Source organism: Elgaria multicarinata, chromosome 12 (assembly GCF_023053635.1).
Source record: "Elgaria multicarinata webbii isolate HBS135686 ecotype San Diego chromosome 12, rElgMul1.1.pri, whole genome shotgun sequence".
Taxonomy (NCBI): domain Eukaryota; kingdom Metazoa; phylum Chordata; class Lepidosauria; order Squamata; family Anguidae; genus Elgaria; species Elgaria multicarinata.
The window spans coordinates 23,217,636-23,238,270 of record NC_086182.1 but is presented as its reverse complement, the minus strand read 5'-3'; the positions used below and the strand labels follow the sequence as shown (position 1 = coordinate 23,238,270).

The following is a 20,635-nucleotide window of genomic DNA, read 5'->3' as shown; positions in this document are numbered from 1 at the left end:
AACAGACAAGACATAGATGTTGAGGGGCACACGTGGCCACTGCCAAAAGCAGCAGCCCTGGGTCACTTTATCTTGTCTTCCTTGGTACGTCCTACTAGCAGAAAATGCATTAGCCCCTGTGCATGTGAGAGCTAAAATTGGGGACATGAGTGCATATGCAAGCCTTGCCCCCAAGATCATCACACATGCTGGTTCCTCTTTAGACTTCCAGGCATTGAGCATGAAGGTAATTTGGGCAAAGGACTTGCAGGTTTAGCCACATCCATTTAAGTCCCAATGAGTGTGGGCTAATGCCTGAACGGGACTAAGATGCAATGTCACTGCAGTGCAGTGCAAGTTTCCCTGCCCTAAACAAATGGCAGCCAGAGACACTCACTGAGTGGCCTTCGTCCAGAAACTCTGTCTCCCCAGCCATGTGTGGGTCTAATGCAATGGAATTCACAGCTGACCTCCATGTCCAGCACCATGGACAGAGGTCAAGAATCAGGCTGCACCTGCTAAGATACCAGGTTCTGGGCACCTTGAGTATGGATTGAATGCAACCTTCCCAAAGTTGCCCAGCCTTTTAAGAACTGCAGTGTCCATTTGACACAAGGCAGGCAGGCAGCAGCAGGGTCTGCACCAATCCTGCCTTCCACAGCTTGAACTGCACATCTGCCATCTCCATCTGCGTGAGTTTGGGAACTCTGAAAAAGCAGAGTTCCCAACTGCATCAAGGTGTCCTTTTCAATGCATACACCTACCATCCTCACAGTCATGTTTTGCAATGGAAAAGAGCCCTACCAGCTGAAAAGAGTTGCAGTTAATTTGAATAAGGATATCAGAGAAAACTGCAGTGGAATCAAATGAATTCAGACTTTTATGGATCTGACCCGCCGTTTCTGCAGTGGACCAGATTTTCCTGAGTTTTATGGATTCCTCAGACTAGAAAACCATTTTTATTTTTTAATTTCCTGAATTTTATGCAAATTTAGTCATAGGAAATACACAAAATAAAAAAAACACCACTGGCCAAAAATGTGCATTTTCCCCATAAACTATAGCATGATAGTGCACATTTTGGGAGAAATTTGCAGAATGAGGGGATTTGCACATTTTTGCAAGAGCAAATTTGCACAAATTCTGGAAACTGGGGGAAAAAATCAGATTCCATCAATGAGGAGATGTTAGGGGGAAAAGGCACCATGAGAATCCATGGAACACAGATGGAATGGATTTTACAAATTTGTTCTGAATAAGTGAAGCTGCCTGTGGTCCATCTAGCCCTGTGTTGATGGCCACTCTGACTGGCAGTGTCTCCCCAAGGTCTTTCCCATTTCTTGCTACCTGAACTGAAGATGCCAGGGACTGAATCTGTAGGCAAAGTCTGTTTTTAAACCACCGATCTAGGGTCCATTCCCTACAATAATAATAATGTGTGATTACTGTCAGGAATTTCTTCAACTTAGACCATTGTTAACTCCTAAATCTATGTTTATCTTTGAATCTAATGATCCTGGATTCCTGCATAAAGACCTTCTTAAGCAATTGTATACAGCTGCAAACACATGTCCAGCGTATAATTGGAAGTCTTCAAAGCAACCAGCTAAAGACCCGTGGATTGTTTTATTCAGCAAGTGCAGCAAACAAGGAATGCTAAATTTAAGAAAGATAGTGTGGCACCATATAGAAAGTTTGTTTCAGTTATAGATGGAGGGAGCAATCTATGCTGCCCAGGCAGCATTGGAGGGAAGTGAGAGGATAGTTCATTTTCCTGGCTCTGAGGTCAGCCACAGGGCTCCAACCTCAGAGCCAGGAAACCATGCTCCCTGCCCCCATCCCCCTCATAGCTGGCTTGGAAAGAACCACACTGGCTACCTCTCCACACTCAGAAAAAGGAGCATGGAGATTGGGAAAAGCCAGTGTTCCTGAGGGGTGAGGGAGGAGATTGGGGTGGCAATGACAGAGCATATCCTATAGCTGCCCCAGCCTCCTTCTCTTCCTCTCTGAGGCACTGTTGCTAGACGGGTGAAATCGCCCATCTAGCAAAAATGCAAGGGCACCTGGAGCATGGAGGTGAAGATTGCCTCTGCTCACACCCCACCCTGCATTGGTGAGTTGACAGCCTCTGGGTTTGTCAACAATCCATGCCGGACTGCGCCCTAAGACTTATAATTAGTGAATTATTTTCTTTCTTTCATGATCTTGATTTATTATTATGTATGTTCTTCTGGTTTGTTTGTTTGTTTATTTATTTATTTATTACATTTTTATACTGCCCAATAGCCAAAGCCTTTATTTGTTGTCTTAATTTCAAAATAGAATAAAATTCAATGGAGAAGGGGGGGGAACCCCAAATCACCCACTTTTTTATTGTTGGGCAAAGGCCTGCTAATTTTAACTTTTACTTTCCCCCCTTTTCCCCTCGTTGGTATTCTTTGGGAATCGCCAGCCTCTTTGCAGCTCCTATTTCATTTGGTTCTTTTGTGACCTGAACCTTCCTTATCAGTTCCCCCATCTCAGCCTCGGGCAGAACAAGTTAGAAGTCAGCCTTCTCAGGAGTCGGCTGGTGTTACAAATGACTTTCAGCCCTTCTCACCTTTCCTTTGGCTCCCTCTAGCTGACAAATGACTGCTGCACAACTCCAAGGCTAGCATGGCTTTAGACGAGATTGCAGTCTCTACTTGGAAATGATAAAGACATTAGCGTCGATCCATTTCTGCCAAGGGAAGCTGAAAAAATTGTGCTGTGCTAAGAGCGCTCAATCATCCCTTAGCTTGGATGTGGAAATGTTGCTCTGTTACATTTTATTTCATTTAGAACAGCCCTGTTCTCTTTTCCCGATCCCGGAGCCAGCTCAATTTCTCTCAAGCCAGAATGTCCCAAATTCCTTGCCATGCCATCCTGCCGCCTATAATAGCCCCCGCTTTAAAGCCCCTAACCTTAACAATCTTATTTTTCCACTCACTTGCCGTGGGCAGGAATGAAAGGGGAGAGGCCACAGCTCCGTAGGAGGGAACATATTTTGCATGCAGAATGACCCAGGTCCAATTCCGGGCATCTCCAGTTAGAAGGATCCCATAGTCATCTTCCTGAGACCCTGGACAGCCATTGCCAGCACAGGCATCTTGGGCAGATCAGAGAACGTCCAACGCGTGCCCAGCCACCAGCCACCTCCACCCGGAACCTCCATTGTTGTGCACAATGGAGGTGCTGGAAATTACATAATTCCCCTGGTTGTGTAAATGGCAGCTGTAAAGGCCCCATCTACATAAGAGTAAAGGTGCGAATGGAGCGTTTGTGCCTTTGTTCTTGCATAAATGGGGCCCTTACAGCCACCATTTACACAATGGGGAAAATGCACAATTTCTGGGCTCTGCACATTGTGTGTCACCCTTGCGTAAATAGGGCCTTTATGGCTGTCATTTACTAAAGGGAATTACATAATCTCCGGAGCCTCCATTGTTGTGCACAATATAAGCTCCAGATGGGGGTGAACATCCAACTTGGTTTGGGGAGCAGACATGGGGAAGTTTGTCAGACTTCTGGACCCAGTTGGACATGTGTGACATCCCTAACTGCCAGCCAGAATAGACAATGCTAGGCTGGATGGACAAAATAGTGAGACTGGTATTAGCCAGTATCCTATGTTTCTGTCTAGCTTTATCCTATCTGCATAGATGGAGACATGGTATCTCCCCAGTTCACGTAATGTTAGTTGTTCCTTTCTATTTATTAATAATACTTGCATAGTGCTTAATATAATAAAATCTCTGAGCATGCATCGACATCAAAACCCAATGGTATATGTGCTGTTAATAAACAATTTCAACAACATCAACAAGGACGATAGTCAGTTCCAGGGCAGAGAAAGCTCATGTCAACTAGTATGTTTTCCAGAGGGGTTTAAAACACATTTTCTGCCTCACAAACTGCACAGACAGGAGTGTTCCAGAGGGCGGGTGCTACCACTGAGAAGGCCCTGCTTTTGAGATGTTTCATGCTGACGTTCTGTCCATCACGGAATGGCCAGCAAGGTCTCCTCTTACAGAATGGCTGGGGAAGATGGTCTACTAGGTTGGTAAAGATGCTTCATGAATGCTTTGCCCACCCAAAGCCGGCCCTATCATTAAGTAGAGAGAAGCAGTCACCACAGGCAGCAGATGCTGTGGGTGGCAGTAGTGACTATCTGTGGCATTTCTCATGCACCCCCTGCCATTGCCATCCTCCAGAAAAAGCACCTGTGAAATTGGGGGGGGGGGAGATAATCTTATCCTTTCCTCAAGCGGCAAAAATTCTTGGACCAGCTCTGGCATTGTCCCACCATCATCTGGAATTAATCCGATACCTGTCCAGCCAGAACAGCTTGGATGGGAAGCAGTTGTTGCCAGGGGGAAGGAGAAGACTAAAGGCACCTCACATGCATAGGCACATGTGCCTTAAGAGACAGGGCGGGGCTGGGACTATAAGAGCCCGCCCAGCCAAAAGCCCAGCCCCCCTTCCACAACATCGAACGTATGGCGCTGTCAAAGGAGGCATAATGCACTGTACATAACTCATCAGGGATGGAATCATTAACAGATCCACCCTGTGAATGGGATAAATTGTGAATTTTTTAGGCATTATGCCCAAAGGCGAGACTCTGACCAGAGGCAATGGAGGGTGTGCAAAAGGGCCCAAAACTCAACCGGAACTTACTTCCTTATTTATTTTCTCCAAAACCATGTCAATGGAGGATTGGTTCTTGGAGAAAAAGGATGAATGCACACCCTGAAAAGAAATCCTAAACCCACAAACAAGAAAACGGCATCGTCCCTCTTCGGATAGTCTCTCAATAAGAAGGCCAAGACATCTGTTCTAACTGGGCTGCTTTCCTTTTTTAAATGAGACACTTCCATTTTTAACACTTTCCCAAATGCAGTGGTTTTGATATGAGCTGCCTTTGCAATATTTCTAACTACTGCTAAGGGCCTTTCAGTGTTTTGCTAAGCATCAGTGTAAACTCCCAGACTGAGCAGAGGAATTGGCTGCTAGATCAGACGCTCCGCCGTGCCAATAACCAACATGCTGGATTGTGTTTACATAGCAAACACATGCCGGAAAGGCAAAAGGAAGCAGGCCCGTAGGGAGGCCGTCCAAATTTCTGCAGGAGAAGGATGACAGATGCCTCAGTTCTGCCCTGTGCAGACAGGTGAGGAAATAGCATCACCCAGTATGCAAATCCCAACACTGAAAGTTAATGCCTGTCCACTTTAGCAGCAGATAGATCCTGACAGCTCCAGTTGCATAGATGGAAAATTAGCCACCCGGCTTCAACAGCTTCTGCAGGCAATTAGACAGAGTTGAGTCTTAAAGGCCATATTTGTTTTAGACTCATCATATTTCCAAATACCACTGGAGCTTGCATTTTTGCTGACTGGCCTGCATCAAAGTTCCTTACTTCAGCATTTAGGAAGTTTTAATAAAGCTGTTGATTGCACCGGTGTGGGCAATAGGGCTGCCGTGTCTGGCAGCGTGGATTCAAGCAGGGTCAAAGAGGTGGGGCGCTGGGAGATGAAGGGGATGAGCAACCAGGTAGAACTGACTTGACAGAGTAAGCAAACTTCAGAGCATTCATCTCTTGCTTAAGTTGAATGGTGTGGGCAGACCCAGCCTCAGGGGTGGGCCAGCTGAACCCTCACCTGGGGAGCTGAGCTGAGGAGGGAGCTGAGCTAAGCTGAAGGGGGCACCAAGCTGAGCTGAGAGAGACACTAAGCTGAATTCAAGCAAACTTCAGAGCATTCATCTCTTGCTTAAGTTGAATGGTGTGGGCAGACCCAGCCTCAGGGGTGGACCAGCTGAACCCTCACCTGGGGAGCTGAGCTGAGGAGGGAGCTGAGCTAAGCTGAAGGGGGCACCAAGCTGAGCTGAGAGAGACACTAAGCTGAATTCAAGCAAACTTCAGAGCATTCATCTCTTGCTTAAGTTGAAGGGTGTGGGAAGACCCAGCCTCAGGGGTGGGCCACCTGGGGAGCTGAGCTGAGGAGGGAGCCGAGCTAAGCTGAAGGGGAGACCAAGCTGAGCTGAGAGAGACACTAAGCTGAATTCAGTGGCTATGATTTTGTTTTGTTTTTAATGTATTGTCTGCAGTGAGCTGGGGTGACGAAAAGTAGGGCTGTGGGAAACCCCTCTATGATTCTGATTCACTTTTGAGGCCAATTCAGAGCTTGTAAACTATGGTGGCTGGAAAAAGCTGCTCTCACTCCAGATTTGGAACCAAATCCAAAGTGGGCTGGGGTGTTTCTGGGGCACCTGAGTCAAATTGGGGCCAATTCCTGAACCAGATTCAGGTTGAAGTAGGCAAAAAAAGAAGAAGAAGAAGAAGAAGAAGAAGAAGAAGAAGAAGAAGAAGAAGAAGAAGAAGAAGAAGAAGAAGAAGAAGAAGAAGAAGAAGAAGAAGAAGAAGAAGCAAAAGCACGTAAGAAGAGCCATGCTGGATGAGACTAAGGTTGCATCTGGTGCAGCGTATTGTTGTCTGACAACCTTTCTTTCAAAGTTCTACAGGTTGTTGGGTACGAACTACAAAAACAATCTTTCTTCAATTATCTTTAAAGTATGTCTCTTTTTGAATTCCCACTTTGATGTCATTTGTGCTGGGTAAAAATCAGTGGACTGCAGCTTTGCTTTGAGGCAACATTACGGAGCATTTAGCACTTCAAATGCAGTCCATGCATGCAATAATTCCCACATGTGGCCCCCAGCTTTGTACACATATGTAGGGGGGTGGCAGCAAAGCCCCCAACATAACACTTTCACCAGGCTTCATAAGCTCTCTGGGTGACCCTGCAAAGCTGACCATGGGAGGGGAGGGAGGAATCAAAGGTACTCCTTCCCCCGATTGGTATTTATTCTAGAGCCGGTCCTAGGTATGGGAAAGACCCTTCTTTGAAACCCTGAAGAACTGCTGCCTGCCAATGCAGACATAACTGAACTAGATGGACCGGTGTTCTGTCTTTGTTTAAGGCAGCTTTTACTATTCCTGTGTTCTCTGCATAAACCAAGTGGGTCCCCTAGAACACCTCCCAGAATCCTCTGAAGTACAATGGCATTAGACAAGCTACATATGCATCGCCTCAAATCTGTATTTGTAAACCTGTATAGAGGCAAAATACAGAACTAATAACTTCTTTTTTTTAGAAATACAATACATCTCACCATAGTAGGGAAGTTGTGTCCTGTGTGCTGCTGGTTCAGTCTTTTGTCCTGTTGCTAACTCTTGATGGCCAACTTCAAGGAGATATGGAGATATCTTCTCTGTGTGGATGTCTTCACTTTCTCCCAAGTTGTGTATCAAGATATGGGATGGGCATTCTTGTTTTCTGGGCTTGAAACCAGACTCGTGGAGCAAATAAGCGTTCTTCCTCTTTCAGGTCCTGAGCAATGAGAACACACTGACGCTAAAAAATGTGCGTCAAGAGGATGCTGGAAAATACGTCTGCCGAGCTGTGGTCCCACGCGTGGGTGCAGGAGAACGGGAAGTGTCTCTGACTGTCAACGGTACTTAACTTTGACTATTCTTACTGTCATCCCACCTTCATTGTCATTTTCCCTATTCCAAAATGCCTTGGGTCAACCTTCTCCAGGTAGATTCCACGCCTCCCGGTTCTCTATCTAGGACCTTATACTCGGAGCCACACCATGCAAAAGCTATTCTTGGTAGCATAGGAACAAAATAGGATCATCATTATCGTTATTATCATTTCCATCCTTCCTCCTCCTCTATGCATGCTTCCAGCAACTCTGCTCAAAATTCATTTGTTGAGCATTGGCAGATAATTTTAAATGCAGTTAATGCTGAAGAGAGAAACCAAGGGCAACCCAGCAGGGCCACTGGAAAATCCAACCACTCCCTTGGCTTCCGCTCGACACACCATCTCTTGCACACACACACCACTTTCCCTGATGGCTGCTGCAGTTTAATTACAATTCAAATTGCTTGCAGAAAACAAAGCAATATATTTGGTAACGGGGAAAGAAGCTCACCTCCAGCACCATAAGACCTTCTCCCTGCCTCCCTGAATTTCAGAGTACAAGGCATAAATTACTGAAGCACGCTTTAGAGCAAGGGTGGGCGACACATGGTCTGCAAGCCCAAATCAGCACATGCACACACCGGCTATTTTTACAGGGGGATGGAGCTGCCCTTTCCAAATTTGCCACTGCTGTGAATTTGCCACTACAGCGACAATGGCAAATTCGGCTGCAATTTTGCAAGTTAACACGGCATGGAGGGATACATACCTGTTTTGTAAACAGAATCATGCTTGCAGAAGCTTTCTGGGAGCAAGATTCTGCTGGCAAGCCTGGAAAAATCACCCGGTGTGGGGGTGCCACTGCCACACCAATTTCAGTGAGCATAGGGTGTAACCCCAAAGGATTCCAAGGGACAATGCACACACACCCATCCCCAGAAGTTGCCCACCCTTGATTTTGTATTCTTCCATCCCCAGGAAGATACAAAATATTTCTACATGGCAGAAACTGGCAGGCAAGCCGATGAAAACAGGCCTGTTTGGAAATGATCGACTTTGGTTTCTTGAGTTTTTAGGGCTCGTGAGATGCCACCAAATCAAACCATAAACAGAAAGAGAGAGAGAGAGAGAGAGAGAAGGTGCATCCAGACTAAGGGACCCTAGCACTACAAATCAGCAGGCATTGTGAAGCTATACCGTCTTTCCTTCTTTAAATGGTTTTTTTCCTGGTAAAAAAGACAAGATGGAGGAAGCAGTAGGCAAAACACAGGAAGTTTGCAAATTGAAGATACCATCATTTGAACCACCCTAAAATTCCACAAATGAGGCAGGGAGATTGCATAAGTAAAGCCTCATTTGGAAGAGAGAAGACTGAGCCCCAGTTTCCTCTTGTGGTACAACACCTGCTTTGCATAAAGGTCCCAAGTCCGTCTCTGGCATCTCTAGTTAAAAGGTTGTCAGGTAGTAAGTGATGAGAGAGAGAGTTCTGCCTGGAGAGCCACCAACTATAACCATAGATGGCAAAGGGCTAGATTGGCCGTCTCCCACCTGGTGCCCTCCAGTTCTCTCAGGCCTAATCTACACCAAGCAGGATATTGCACTATGAAAGCAGTATGAAAGCAGTATATCAAAAGCAGGAGCCACACTATTGCTTTATAGAGGTATGGGCCCATTGACCCATGCCATATACCACTTCCATACTGCTATATCCTGCTTGGTGTGGCTCCTGCCTTTCATATGCTGCTTCCATTCTGCTTTCATAGCGCAATATCCTGCTTGGTGTAGATTAGGCCATGGAGTACAACTCCTACAATGCAATGGCCGTGCTCATCTGCATTAAGTGCTCCTGAGACATAAGCTTGCTTAAGAGTGTGAGAAATACTAGGATCAACATCCAACATCCTTTGATGGAACCAGAGACATCAGCAAGCACTAGGTGGTCCAACAGAAATTGCTCCATGTCCAGTGGACCACAACATATCTTCTGCCCGCGACTGCTGGTTCAAGGGGAGCTTTTTGCTCCTACACAACTCTGGAGTGTGATTTCCTTTCCCTTTGTACAAACTAAGGGCAGAGAGCATTTAATCCTGAGCTATCATCCCCATCCATGAAGATCATCTATTTCACTGTTTATGGGAAATCCTCTCCTAGATGGAAATGAAATAAAATCATGACATCTTATAAGAAAACCATTCTTATTATGGCTTCCGCTAGCCCTGATAAGGGGCGGGGGGAGGGGGGAGAGAGAAAAACCTAGATGCCTGCCAATTGTGTAAGGGTGATGTTATCAGCAACTGGTCCCTCACCAATGTAATAATAAGAATAAATGACCGATTGCCTGGAAGAGAAGATACAGCACAAACCAATTTGCTGCAGGTAATCTTGTCAAGCAGGACCTCTATTGAGAATCCTTCTTTCCCTGTTTTTATCCCAAACACTAGACAATGGTGTTAACAGAAGGAACTGTGATGGCACCATCAAGGAAACCAAGTTAGCATCCGGGGGCAGGGAGCTGCCCTAGTAGCATGGAAGCAAGAATCTAACCAGTGGAAACGTTGTCAGCTTATCTACAAGAGTCCTAGCCAAGCCATGACTTTAAATATATATATATATATATATATATATATATATATATATATATATATCCATTTTCAGCAGGCTGGAGGCTACTATATATATTTTTTGATCTCACCAAAAACGAGGCTCTGCAAACTGCAGTACCTGGGTCCCTGCGGATTCTATTTTCTGCTACGCTCTCATTACTGAGACCATCTCCCCTGATGCATGAGGGACTCTATTAGTCTTTTGTCTATATTGATTGGCAGTGGAGATCTAGTTAATTGAAAACCCAGCGTCAGAACTTCTTGCCAGCGCAGCCCACGGCACGTCCTTTTATCTTGAGCGTCCAGAATCCAGCATACCCATTTCAAGCAAGACAGTTCTGTGATAACAACAGGCTGCCTTCACAGTCTCACAGCCAAGGCAGAGAAGAGGGCGATTCGCACATCGGCGCAGGCCATGAAATCAATCCAGCCTTGGCAGCAAAGGGGTGTTTCTTCTGAGCTCGGTTTTGAAATGTGTAGGATCTGTGATTAATTATCAAACTGTGCAGGCATTTGCTTAACGTTCTGGAGTAGGGCCTCAAGTAGGGGGGTGTCTTCACAAGCACTGCTTTGCTGAGCCTTCCCGGTAAAACCTCGTGGTATCATTGCTGTGGGTTGAGGGTGGCAGATCCCCATGCCAGGAGGGAGCAGCAGCTTTCTGGTGGCCATTTGGCTTCTAGGGCCTGCCCACTGCCCTATGCTGGCTTCTGGTGACCTATCAGGGGTAGCCGTCCACTCCGGAACGACCCCAGCTGAAAGCCTAAGCGAAGTCACACAGTGGAAGGACCATGGTGACCTCGCTTCAAAGGAAAAAGTCAGGATAAGTCCCCGACTTTTTAAAATCCCAGCTATGGGGGGAAAACCCATGGTGGCTGAAAGTTGGCAGCTGCATTGTATAACTGTTCCAACAGGGAACATGCATATTTTGAATGGGACAAGGATGCACTTCTGTGCATATTTTTCAAAAGTGCACACTTTTCCCTCCACTGAATAAAGTATGAAAAAAAAAATTTTTTTAACAGGGTGCATTTCAACCTATGCGTTTTTCAAAAAATCATACTTTTTTTTTTTCAAATGCAATTGCAATTTTGGGAACATTTTTCGACCAAAGGCGCTCGCGTTTACATTCAGCGCTGCAAACTGAAACAAAATTCTTGTACGTTTCTACCTTCAACTCATGCTCAGCTAAATGTCTGAAAGAGCCTCAGTAGGTACAAACAGTCCATTCGTAAGGTTTCTCCTTGCAATTGGAAAATGGGGAAGGGAGAGAGATTTAGCCCTCCCCTCTCAAAGTGTAGCAGTTCCAGATAAAAGCCACAGACACTTACATTAAGGATGGATATATATATATATATATATATATATATATATATATATATATATGCCTCAGCTATGTGATTAGCATAACATGCAGGTTGGCATACGATATGAATATATGATACAAACCGGAACAAAGAGCCACCTTCTCTGTTGGACTGACTGTCTGCATGAAAGGAACTGAATACAAGGAATGTCCGCCACAAGATGCGAACCATGGCTTCAAAGGAAAGGATGCTATTCACTCAGATGCCTGCCCCCTGGAAATTTTTGGCCTTCCTTTGATCCCCGTAAGGCCCTGAAGTCAGAAAACTGCCTTCCCTTTTGTTCGAGCTTCTGGGACCGCGCAAATAAATTGGCACCGAGGCTCTAAAAATAACTGCGAGGGATAGTGCCACCATTAATATCCATAGCAACACCGTCCAAAGACTTCAGCAGGCTGTAGACTGTATAACACTCGACACCAAATGCCAGGCAAAGAGACTGACAGCCCTCACTAGCTGATGCTGCCCCAGTTGGGAAAGGAGACTCCAGTTCTGAATTGCACACATACACACACACACACACACAAACGTGTGTGCCTGTTCCCCCCTCCCCACCCCCACTCACATATATTTCTGGGCTGATCATTTTTCCAAGAAATCATCTTTCAGTCATATCCTGTTATCTTGACGATAAGCTGTAAATGATGAACTCCTAGAGCGATATAATCATCCTGAAGAAATTCATTTTTGGTGCTATTTAAAATCTAATTACTTAAAGGGGAGTGATCGGATGGTTTCCTTCTTCTTGAATTACGGAGCCAATGTTCACCATCTAATCGAAGCAGGTGCCATGGTTTGGAGCTGTCAACGTGACCCACAGGGCCAATATTAAAGGTAGGGCATGACCAGGGACCTGCCATGGTCCCAAACTCCAGCAGGGACACACTGGCCTTAGCTAGACCTAAGGGTTTATCCCGGGATCATCCCAGGGTCATCCCTGTTCATGTAAATGACACACAGGATACCCCAGGAGCAGGCAGGGATGACCCCAGGTCAACCCTGGGATAAACCTTAGGTCTAGCTAAGGCCACTGACAGATTCCAGCTTGACATCAGGAAAAACTTCCTGGCTGTTAGAGCAGTACGACAATGGAATCAGTTACCTAGGGAGGTTGTGGGCTCTCCCACACTAGAGGCCTTCAAGAGGCAGCTGGACAAGCATCTGTCAGGGATGCTTTAGGGTGGATTCCTGCATTGAGCAGGGGGTTGGACTCGATGGCCTTGTAGGCCCCTTCCAACTCTGCTATTCTATGATTCTATGATTCTATGGCAAGAGCTCCCCTGGACCTACTGCTCCACTTTATCATTGCAACCAGCTTGTTCACACCTGACCTTGCTCAGGCCCAGACAATGGTGGTGTGGAGGAGGAGCAGTAAATGAATGAAGCATGGCACAAATGTTTGCCTTAGTAATTCCCCAACGCACCTGTCTGGGTCAGGGAACCCTGGTAATCTCCTGCTGACTTCATAGCCTGCACTGCAGAGCGGGTGAAAATAGGTGGAAGGATCGTCTTGCATTGTGCAGGAGTGCCCTCTCCTGGCTACCTGCAGATCACCTGTGAGAGCCAATTTGGACCTTAGAAAAGGAAGAATGGGGGATTTTTTTACTGGCCCATTCATACTGGAACAAGATGATGATGGTGGTGGTGATGATGATGATGATGATGATGATGTGCTCGTTACCAGTTTTTGGTGATTTAAAATCAGATTCCATTTTTTACTGGTGGTAGCCTTTGAGAAGGCTTTACTTTCAGATGGATTAATAGTCCAAGGATCATGTGTACCCAAGTGCTCATGCTGAGCTTCTGTTGGTATCAATAACTTTTGGTGTACAGAAAGATCAGGCTTGATTCCCAGCATAGATGTACGATTTTCCTCAGCATGTTTCTTACTTTTTGCTTTCTCACTGGTATTTGGATCAGCTATTTGCCTGATGTTTTGTTCATCTTTCTGTTTGGAGTTTTTTTCTAACGATTTAAGAGTATTCAATTTTTTTACGATGTATTGTCTTTGGGTATTTGGGATGATGATGATGATGATGATGATGAAGATAGCCTTAGTACATGGTTTAGGAGGAACGTTCATGCTGGTCTGAATTCTATTGCATGGCATGGCATCTGTTTAGAACTGTGTGCTTCACCTTGCGATTGTCAGCAAAATAAAACAAAACAAAAATAATACTGCCCTATTTCACTCCCCTTTCCCCCTCTGTCCTCCTTCACAGGGCCACCTATCATCTCCAGCACGCAGACACAGCATGCTCTTCACGGGGAAAAAGGCCAGATCAAGTGCTTCATCCGTAGCACTCCTCCACCAGACCGAATTGTGAGTCATCACTTTCCTTGATGCGGTGAAGAGCAATCAGAGCAATAGGGGAATGGTTGAGACATTTATATCTCAGCCTTCAGGGGGGAAAATGTTCAGGGCAGCTTATGTAATGTTATATTGAATTGAAATCATAAAACTACAAGTCAACACTAGAACAAAAGCTAAAAGAGAAGATAATACAGCATAAAGCAACCTTCTGAAACCTGGTCCACTTCAGATGTCATTCAGATGGAACTATAACACCAACATTCTTGACCCTTGGCAATGCTGGCAGAGGCTGATGGGTGTTGGCCCCCCAAATCTGGAAGGCATCAGGTTGTGAAAGGCTGGCATAAAACTAAGGCATGTTCAAGGCTAAAAGGTGTGATTGTTTTTAAGATTCAGGACAGATAAAACCTTCTTCACACAGGTCATAAACTATGGAAATCCCTTCCACAAAATGTATTGATGGCCACCAGTTTGGATGACTTTAAAAGGGGACTGGACAAATTCATGGAGGAGAGGTTATCAATGGCTATTTACCCTGATGGCTATATGCATCCAGAGGCAGTATACCTCTGTACATCAGTTGCTGGAGAACATGGACAGGAAGATACTGTTGCGGCCGTGTTCTGCGTGTGGTTTCCTCTGGGCAGCCGGTTGGCCAGTGTGTGAGCAGGATGCTGGACTAGATGGATCTTGGTCTGATCCAGCATGACTCTTCTTACATTCTTATCTTCTTAAGACTGGGAAAATAATAAAAAAAATGATCTTTACCTGGCACCAAAAAGTTAACAGAGAAGCCTCCCTGGGGAGAGCATTCCATAGGCCACCAATAAAAAAAATAATCTCATCTACTTGCCAAGTCTCATTCAGGGAATGAGGGGGAACCAGAAAAGACTAACAGCCCCTGGCAACCACTTTAGCACAATGGTGGGCTACTTGTAGCCCTCCAAATGTTTTGACTTAAAATTCCTATCATCCCTCACCATTAGCTATGCTGGCTGGGGCTGATGGGATTTGTAGGCCAAAACATCTGGAGGGCCACAAGTTGCCCACTCCTGCCTTAGGGAATGACTTGACACCAAAAATGTAGTTTAGCATATCAGATTTCTATCTGTCTGACGTTATTCAAAAGTAATAGAGGAACAGTTAATATGCAGGACACGGAATAACGGGTTCAAGTTACAGGAAGCCAGATTCTGGCTGGACATCAGGAAAAACTTCCTGACTGTTAGAGCAGTACTACAATGGAACCAGTTACCTAGGGAGGTTGTGGGCTCTCCCACACTAGAGGCATTCAAGAGGCAGCTGGACAAGCATCTGTCAGGGATGCTTTACGGTGGATTCCTGCACTGAGCAGGGGGTTGGACTCGATGGCCTTATAGTCCCCTTCCAACTCTGCTGTTCTATGATTCTATGATTCTATGATCAAATTTCTAGTGGATGAAAAAGCGTATTGACCGAACATAGCTAAGCTCAACCTACTTTGTTGTCTAGGCCTGGTCCTGGAAGGAGAACGTCCTGGAGTCAGGAACCTCAGGGCGATACACAGTAGAAACCGTCAGCACGGATGAAGGTGTGATCTCCACGTTAACTATCAGCAACATCGTACGGGCTGACTTCCAGACCATTTACAACTGCACCGCCTGGAACAGTTTTGGTTCAGACACCGAGATCATCCGCCTGAAAGAACAAGGTGGGAATTGCTACTATGGCATTTCAAGCCCGAAAAGGGTCCTTCTCTTGGAGTTGGGGTGGGTGTGGAAGAAACAACAGAGGTGTGTGAAAAAGAGATGGGGGATTGAGGAGATATGTAAAGGTGAAATAAGATTTAAGACCAGTATATCTGGGGGTTCTTGGATTCATTATTTTGAAATGACAAGAAGCCACAACATGGGATCTTGAGCTTCAGACATGACCGGAGTGGTACAGGCAGGAGATGTAGCAATCGGTTTGATGCTGCTAAGATACTTTCAGAAGGATACCTTAGAAAGAAATGGCAAAGAATATTAGGAAAGGCCCAAGTACCCAGGTGTACTGGACAAGTGGTGAGAAACTTTGTCAAGGAGCAGCAAAATAAGAAACTATCTGTGATATTGACGACGATGTGAAAAATGTAAGCGGTGTTGTTCAGTTACTACATATTCCAATCTGACCCCATTTCTCCTCCTTCTCCTCCTGCTGCTGCACCAAACCCACATTCTCAAAGGTTTGAAAATTAAACCTTTGAAAATTGAACAGGACTGTATCTTTAAACCTCTCCCACTTAACCTAATGCTTCCTGTCACCGGCAACAATAAAAAGAACAATGCCAAACCATTAATTCATCTGTCCTTCAATGCACAGCTCCAGTCAACACTTGAGAATATAATCTGTAAGCAGCGACTGGAAAGCCTACATGCTCCAGTGATGCAGCAGCCGAAAAAATGGTACCCGAGTGGGAGGAACTCTTTCAGCAGAAGCTGAATGTAGATGAACCTGTGCAGGATGTTCTGAGCCACTGCCATTGTATCCCATTGCTTTGTGCCATCATAAGCATGCAACAGAAATGGGATGTTAATCTTAGCATGACCAAACAGCATGGCTACTTAAATCTTCAGGCCTCATGCCCCAATGGAAAGCTTTTAATAACCAGTGAAGGGGAGGACCTGAGATGCTGGGCCTGCCTGAGATAGGTCCAAGAATGGCTTCGTATAGAAGAGGCTATTCAGATTTTCTTTGGGGATTCTGATTAGGGCTGAGCCGAACATTCTTCAGGTTGCTTTTTGGTTTGAAACAGAATACCCTGCCCCACTATTTATGCTATCTTTTTCATGCCTGTTCACAGTCACTTCCCCCCCTACTTCGCTGCTGCTTTAATGGCCACCTCTCTCCCCCCCACCCCACTTCCATTTCATTCCTCCTCTAGTGATCCCAGCCAGTCATGGATGTGATAACACACAACACTGTGTAGCCAATCAGATTTAGCAATTGGCTGATGTCACTACGGGTAAATGAAGTCTATTTAGAGTGAGGGTAATCCTTCGTATTCAGGTCACATGAGTTATCCTAAGCACAGGATGAATAATAACTAATGATCACTGAAATAGGGAGGAAGCTGTCTGTTAATTCTAACAAAGATTAAAATAAATAAACACCCGCCAACTCAACCCTGGTAATAATGTTAAGTTTTCCTTTTAAAAAGGGGGTTGAGGCTGGACGATTCCCAGAAGGATGGACAAAATTGCATCTGGAAAGCCTCCAGCTCCATCCTTTTCTATTAAATGCTAGGGCAGGCAGGTGGATTATTCTCATTAAGCTCTGATTTATAGGCGAGGCTGCCATCCAGATTAAATTGGAACTAAATGAACTTCTTAAAATTAGCCTTGGGTTCTGTCCAGTGCAAATAAACTCAGTGGTTTGTTTTCTAGTCTCCTGCCTAAGCCCAGAGATGTGGTTGGGGTAGCAGTAGTGAATCCCAGCAAACTGCTTTGCGTGGGGTTTGCTCCGTTGATCGCAATGCAGAAAAGTGCAATTAAAAAGTTGGGCCATTGTTCTTGGCACTTCATAAAGAAACAGGGGCTCCTGACTGTCCATCAGTGTGCAGCACTGACATTCAGTACCAGGTCAATGTATAATAACAATTACCTCTCCATCAAGCATAGTACAAGCCCTTTTGTGCAAACTGCAGGTAGGGTATTGCAGTTTGTGTACTCCCCTCTGTTTTTTGTGATCATCTAGGTGGAAAGCTAGATCATCGGGGAGAAGTTTATACAAAAGTTATTTTCATAATAGACTAGCTTTCCATGTTGTTTTCACATGAGGAGCATTTAAACATGCACCCACACCCACACACCCACACACTTTGAATCTGAAGAGGCAGTATACTCATGTCTCAGCAGCAATCTCCTTCAAAGCACATACCTGAAACCCTTCTAGCTGGAAATCAGTGGTATAGTGGTAAATTTTGAAGTGCAGGCACTCATCATGACAGTCTCCATAACCACATACCCAAGGAGAGTCCAAAATTTGCAGGCAGCTATCTTGATCTGTATCAACAAACCAGTTCTAGCAGTTTTCATCTCCACTCCATTTCAAGGTTGAGCCACCCCAAAAATACTTTAGACTGAAACCAGGAATGAATGCTGGGGAAATTAATTCTCCCACTCCCCCAGCTACTGTGAGGACTGCAGCTAAACTCAGAAGTAAGAGGGGATTCTAAGAGGGGTGGCAGAGGATTTCAGCATCCCTGCTCATCAAAAAGTGCTGGGTCTGTGTCCCTGTGAGCCCTGGCTCAACTATGCCACTACTGGAAATACTCAAAAGGGTCTTGTCCAAGTGGAACTCTAAAGCTCACCACAAAGAGGAATGTTATCCCAGCAGCTGCCCTTGGTGCACCGCCATACATCATTTGATTTAAAAAGAGGATATGGGCAAAAGGAAAAAAAATAACTGACATGCACAGTTGGGCTTTGGCAAGGCTGTAGACACTTGCTTTATTTTCAAACAGGTACGGAAATGAAGTCAGGAGCTGGTATGGAAGCAGGTATGGAATGATGAGTGAAGATGACTATGTGAATGGCCCCCAAGCTAATCCCAAACAAACAATTAATTCACATCTATCCATCCTTGAAAAGGAAGGATCATGGGAGGTAAAGGGATGCCTTAGAAAGGAAGTGTGGTTTCAATGAAGACCCCGGTCTCAGCTTTCCAAAGCAATAGAGTCAAATCCAAGGGTCTTGAGCCTCTTTTAGTCTGAGGGCCAAATTACTTGAGAAGCTCTGGGAGGGTGGTGGTGTCTGTATTCCAGTGGTGGTGGGGACTGAAATCAAAATGGGGTGGGGACAACAGCAAAACAGGGTGATGTCAAAATACCCCAAATACCAGCATATTTTAGTTTAGAATGCTTATTACTAGTAACCGAGCCCCAATAGAGACATTTCAGCATTATAATATGGGGCAGGGGGAAAGGGAAAACCATGCCCATCCCGGAAACCACCGAGCAATCAGCTGTTTGGTGAAAGGGCGTGAGCCCAGGGGAAACCTCAGAGGGCCAGATGGAGGCTCCAGTTCTACACCCCTGTTCTCATCAGTGGCCTTTTGGTACCTACCTACCTACCCTCTCCCAGTTCAAATTATCCCCATCTTTCTAAACAGGATGATGCTAATATTCACATTCCTGCTGCTTAGATGAAAAATAGCTAAGCATAAAGAGGGGGAATGTTTTATCCTTAGAGCCGGAGCTGGAAAATTCTCACGGACTTGCCAATCCAGCTGCCCAAGAATCTGACATATTTGTGCAGCGATGGCCTCTGAACATCTGGTGCTGGTGTCTCAAATGGATGTTGGCATTTAGCAGTTGCATCACAGTCTGGCATTACGCAACCCTTAGCAAAATTAAATACTAGGTGTAACCTATGCTTATCGCACATGGAGTAAAATGACAGTGGTCATCTCAGAAAGAGGCGTGAAAGATTGTGGTCTTCCTTGGCAAGCTTGCAGGGTTCCATCACCCATGGAAGCAGAATATTGCTGAGTGTAATCCCCACCCACCCCACCCACTCAGTCTCCAAAGTGCCTTCCACAAGGCCTTCACTGGAGGCAGTGAATTTGAGTCAGTTCCATCGCAAGGTTTATTTTGCTAGATAAAGGGTGCAATCCTATGCATGTTAAGACAGAAACAACATCCTACAACTCCCAGCATTTCCATGCTACCTGAGGAATGCTGTGAATTGTAGTGGGGTTCTGCCTAAACATTCATAGGATTGTACCCTACATTTTCTGAATCTCAGCATTTGCAGCCGTATCTCCATCCTGCTGACCTTGCCACACTGTAAGCAAACACCTTGGACATTGTCTCCACCACAAGCCATCACCCCTTGTTGCACCCATTTCCATATGCATTTATCACCTAGAACACAACCCTACCAGCATCGCCATCTACTCACTTGCCCCTGGATCTCTTTGTGTGTTCTTCTAAAGCTTGGCACTAGCGGTAGGCCTTCCCTGTTCAGCATGCACTCATAAGAACATAAGAACATCAGGAGAGCCATGCTGGACCAGACCAAGGGTCCATCTAGTCCAATGGCCAACCAGCTATGGACCAGGGGCGCACAAGCAGGACATGATGCAACAGCACCTCCCAACCATGTCCCCCAACAACTAGTGTATACAGGCTTTCTGCCTCTGATACTGGAAGTTGCACTTAGCCATCAGGACTAGTAGCCATTGATAGCCTTCTCCACCAGGAATTTGTCCAACCCCCTTTTAAAGACATCCAAATTGGTGGCCATCACTACATCTTGTGGTAGTGAATTCCGTAGTTTAACTATGCGCTGTTTGAAAATGTACTTCCTTTTATCTGTCCTGAATTTCCCAGCAATTAGCTTTATGGGATGACCCAGGGTTCAAGTATTATGGGAGAGGGGGAAAAATGTCTCCCTATCCACATTCTCCACCCCATGCATCATTTTGTACACCTCTATCACATCTCCCCTTAGCCTCCTTTTCTCCAAGCTAAACAATCCCAGTCGTTGTAACCTTCCCTCATAGGGAAGATGCTGCAATCTCTTAACCATTTTAGTTGCCCTTTTCTGCACTTCTTGGTTATTTTGAACAGGGGAAATGTTTTTTCTAACTGAGGGCCACATTCCCTTGGGGTTAACCAATTAGGGGCCATATGTTGGTGGTAGGTGTGGCCAGAGCCAAAGGTGAGTAGGACCATCCCTTCCCCACCCACCTCTCTCTCTCTCTCTCTCTCTCTCTCTCTCTCTCTCTCTCTCTCTCTCTCTCTCTCTCTCTCTCTCTCTCTCTCCTGATGCTCCCTTTCTCACTCCTTCTCCCTCTCAGTAGGCTGCCAGGGAGGGACAGTTTGCTCTTACCAGCGGTCTGAAC

General features: G+C 45.5%; 1 protein-coding gene across 1 annotated transcript in view; it reads left to right on the top strand.

Annotated features, from left to right (window-relative positions):
• KIRREL3 (kirre like nephrin family adhesion molecule 3) overlaps nucleotides 1–20,635 on the top strand; it is a 772,855-nt gene that overhangs the window by 701,126 nt on the left and 51,094 nt on the right. Inside the window, exons 10-13 of the mRNA XM_063139310.1 lie at nucleotides 7,389–7,515; nucleotides 13,677–13,777; nucleotides 15,260–15,458; nucleotides 18,252–18,287. Coding sequence (XP_062995380.1) covers nucleotides 7,389–7,515; nucleotides 13,677–13,777; nucleotides 15,260–15,458; nucleotides 18,252–18,287 — 463 coding nt within the window. The remainder of the gene's footprint in view (nucleotides 1–7,388; nucleotides 7,516–13,676; nucleotides 13,778–15,259; nucleotides 15,459–18,251; nucleotides 18,288–20,635) is intronic.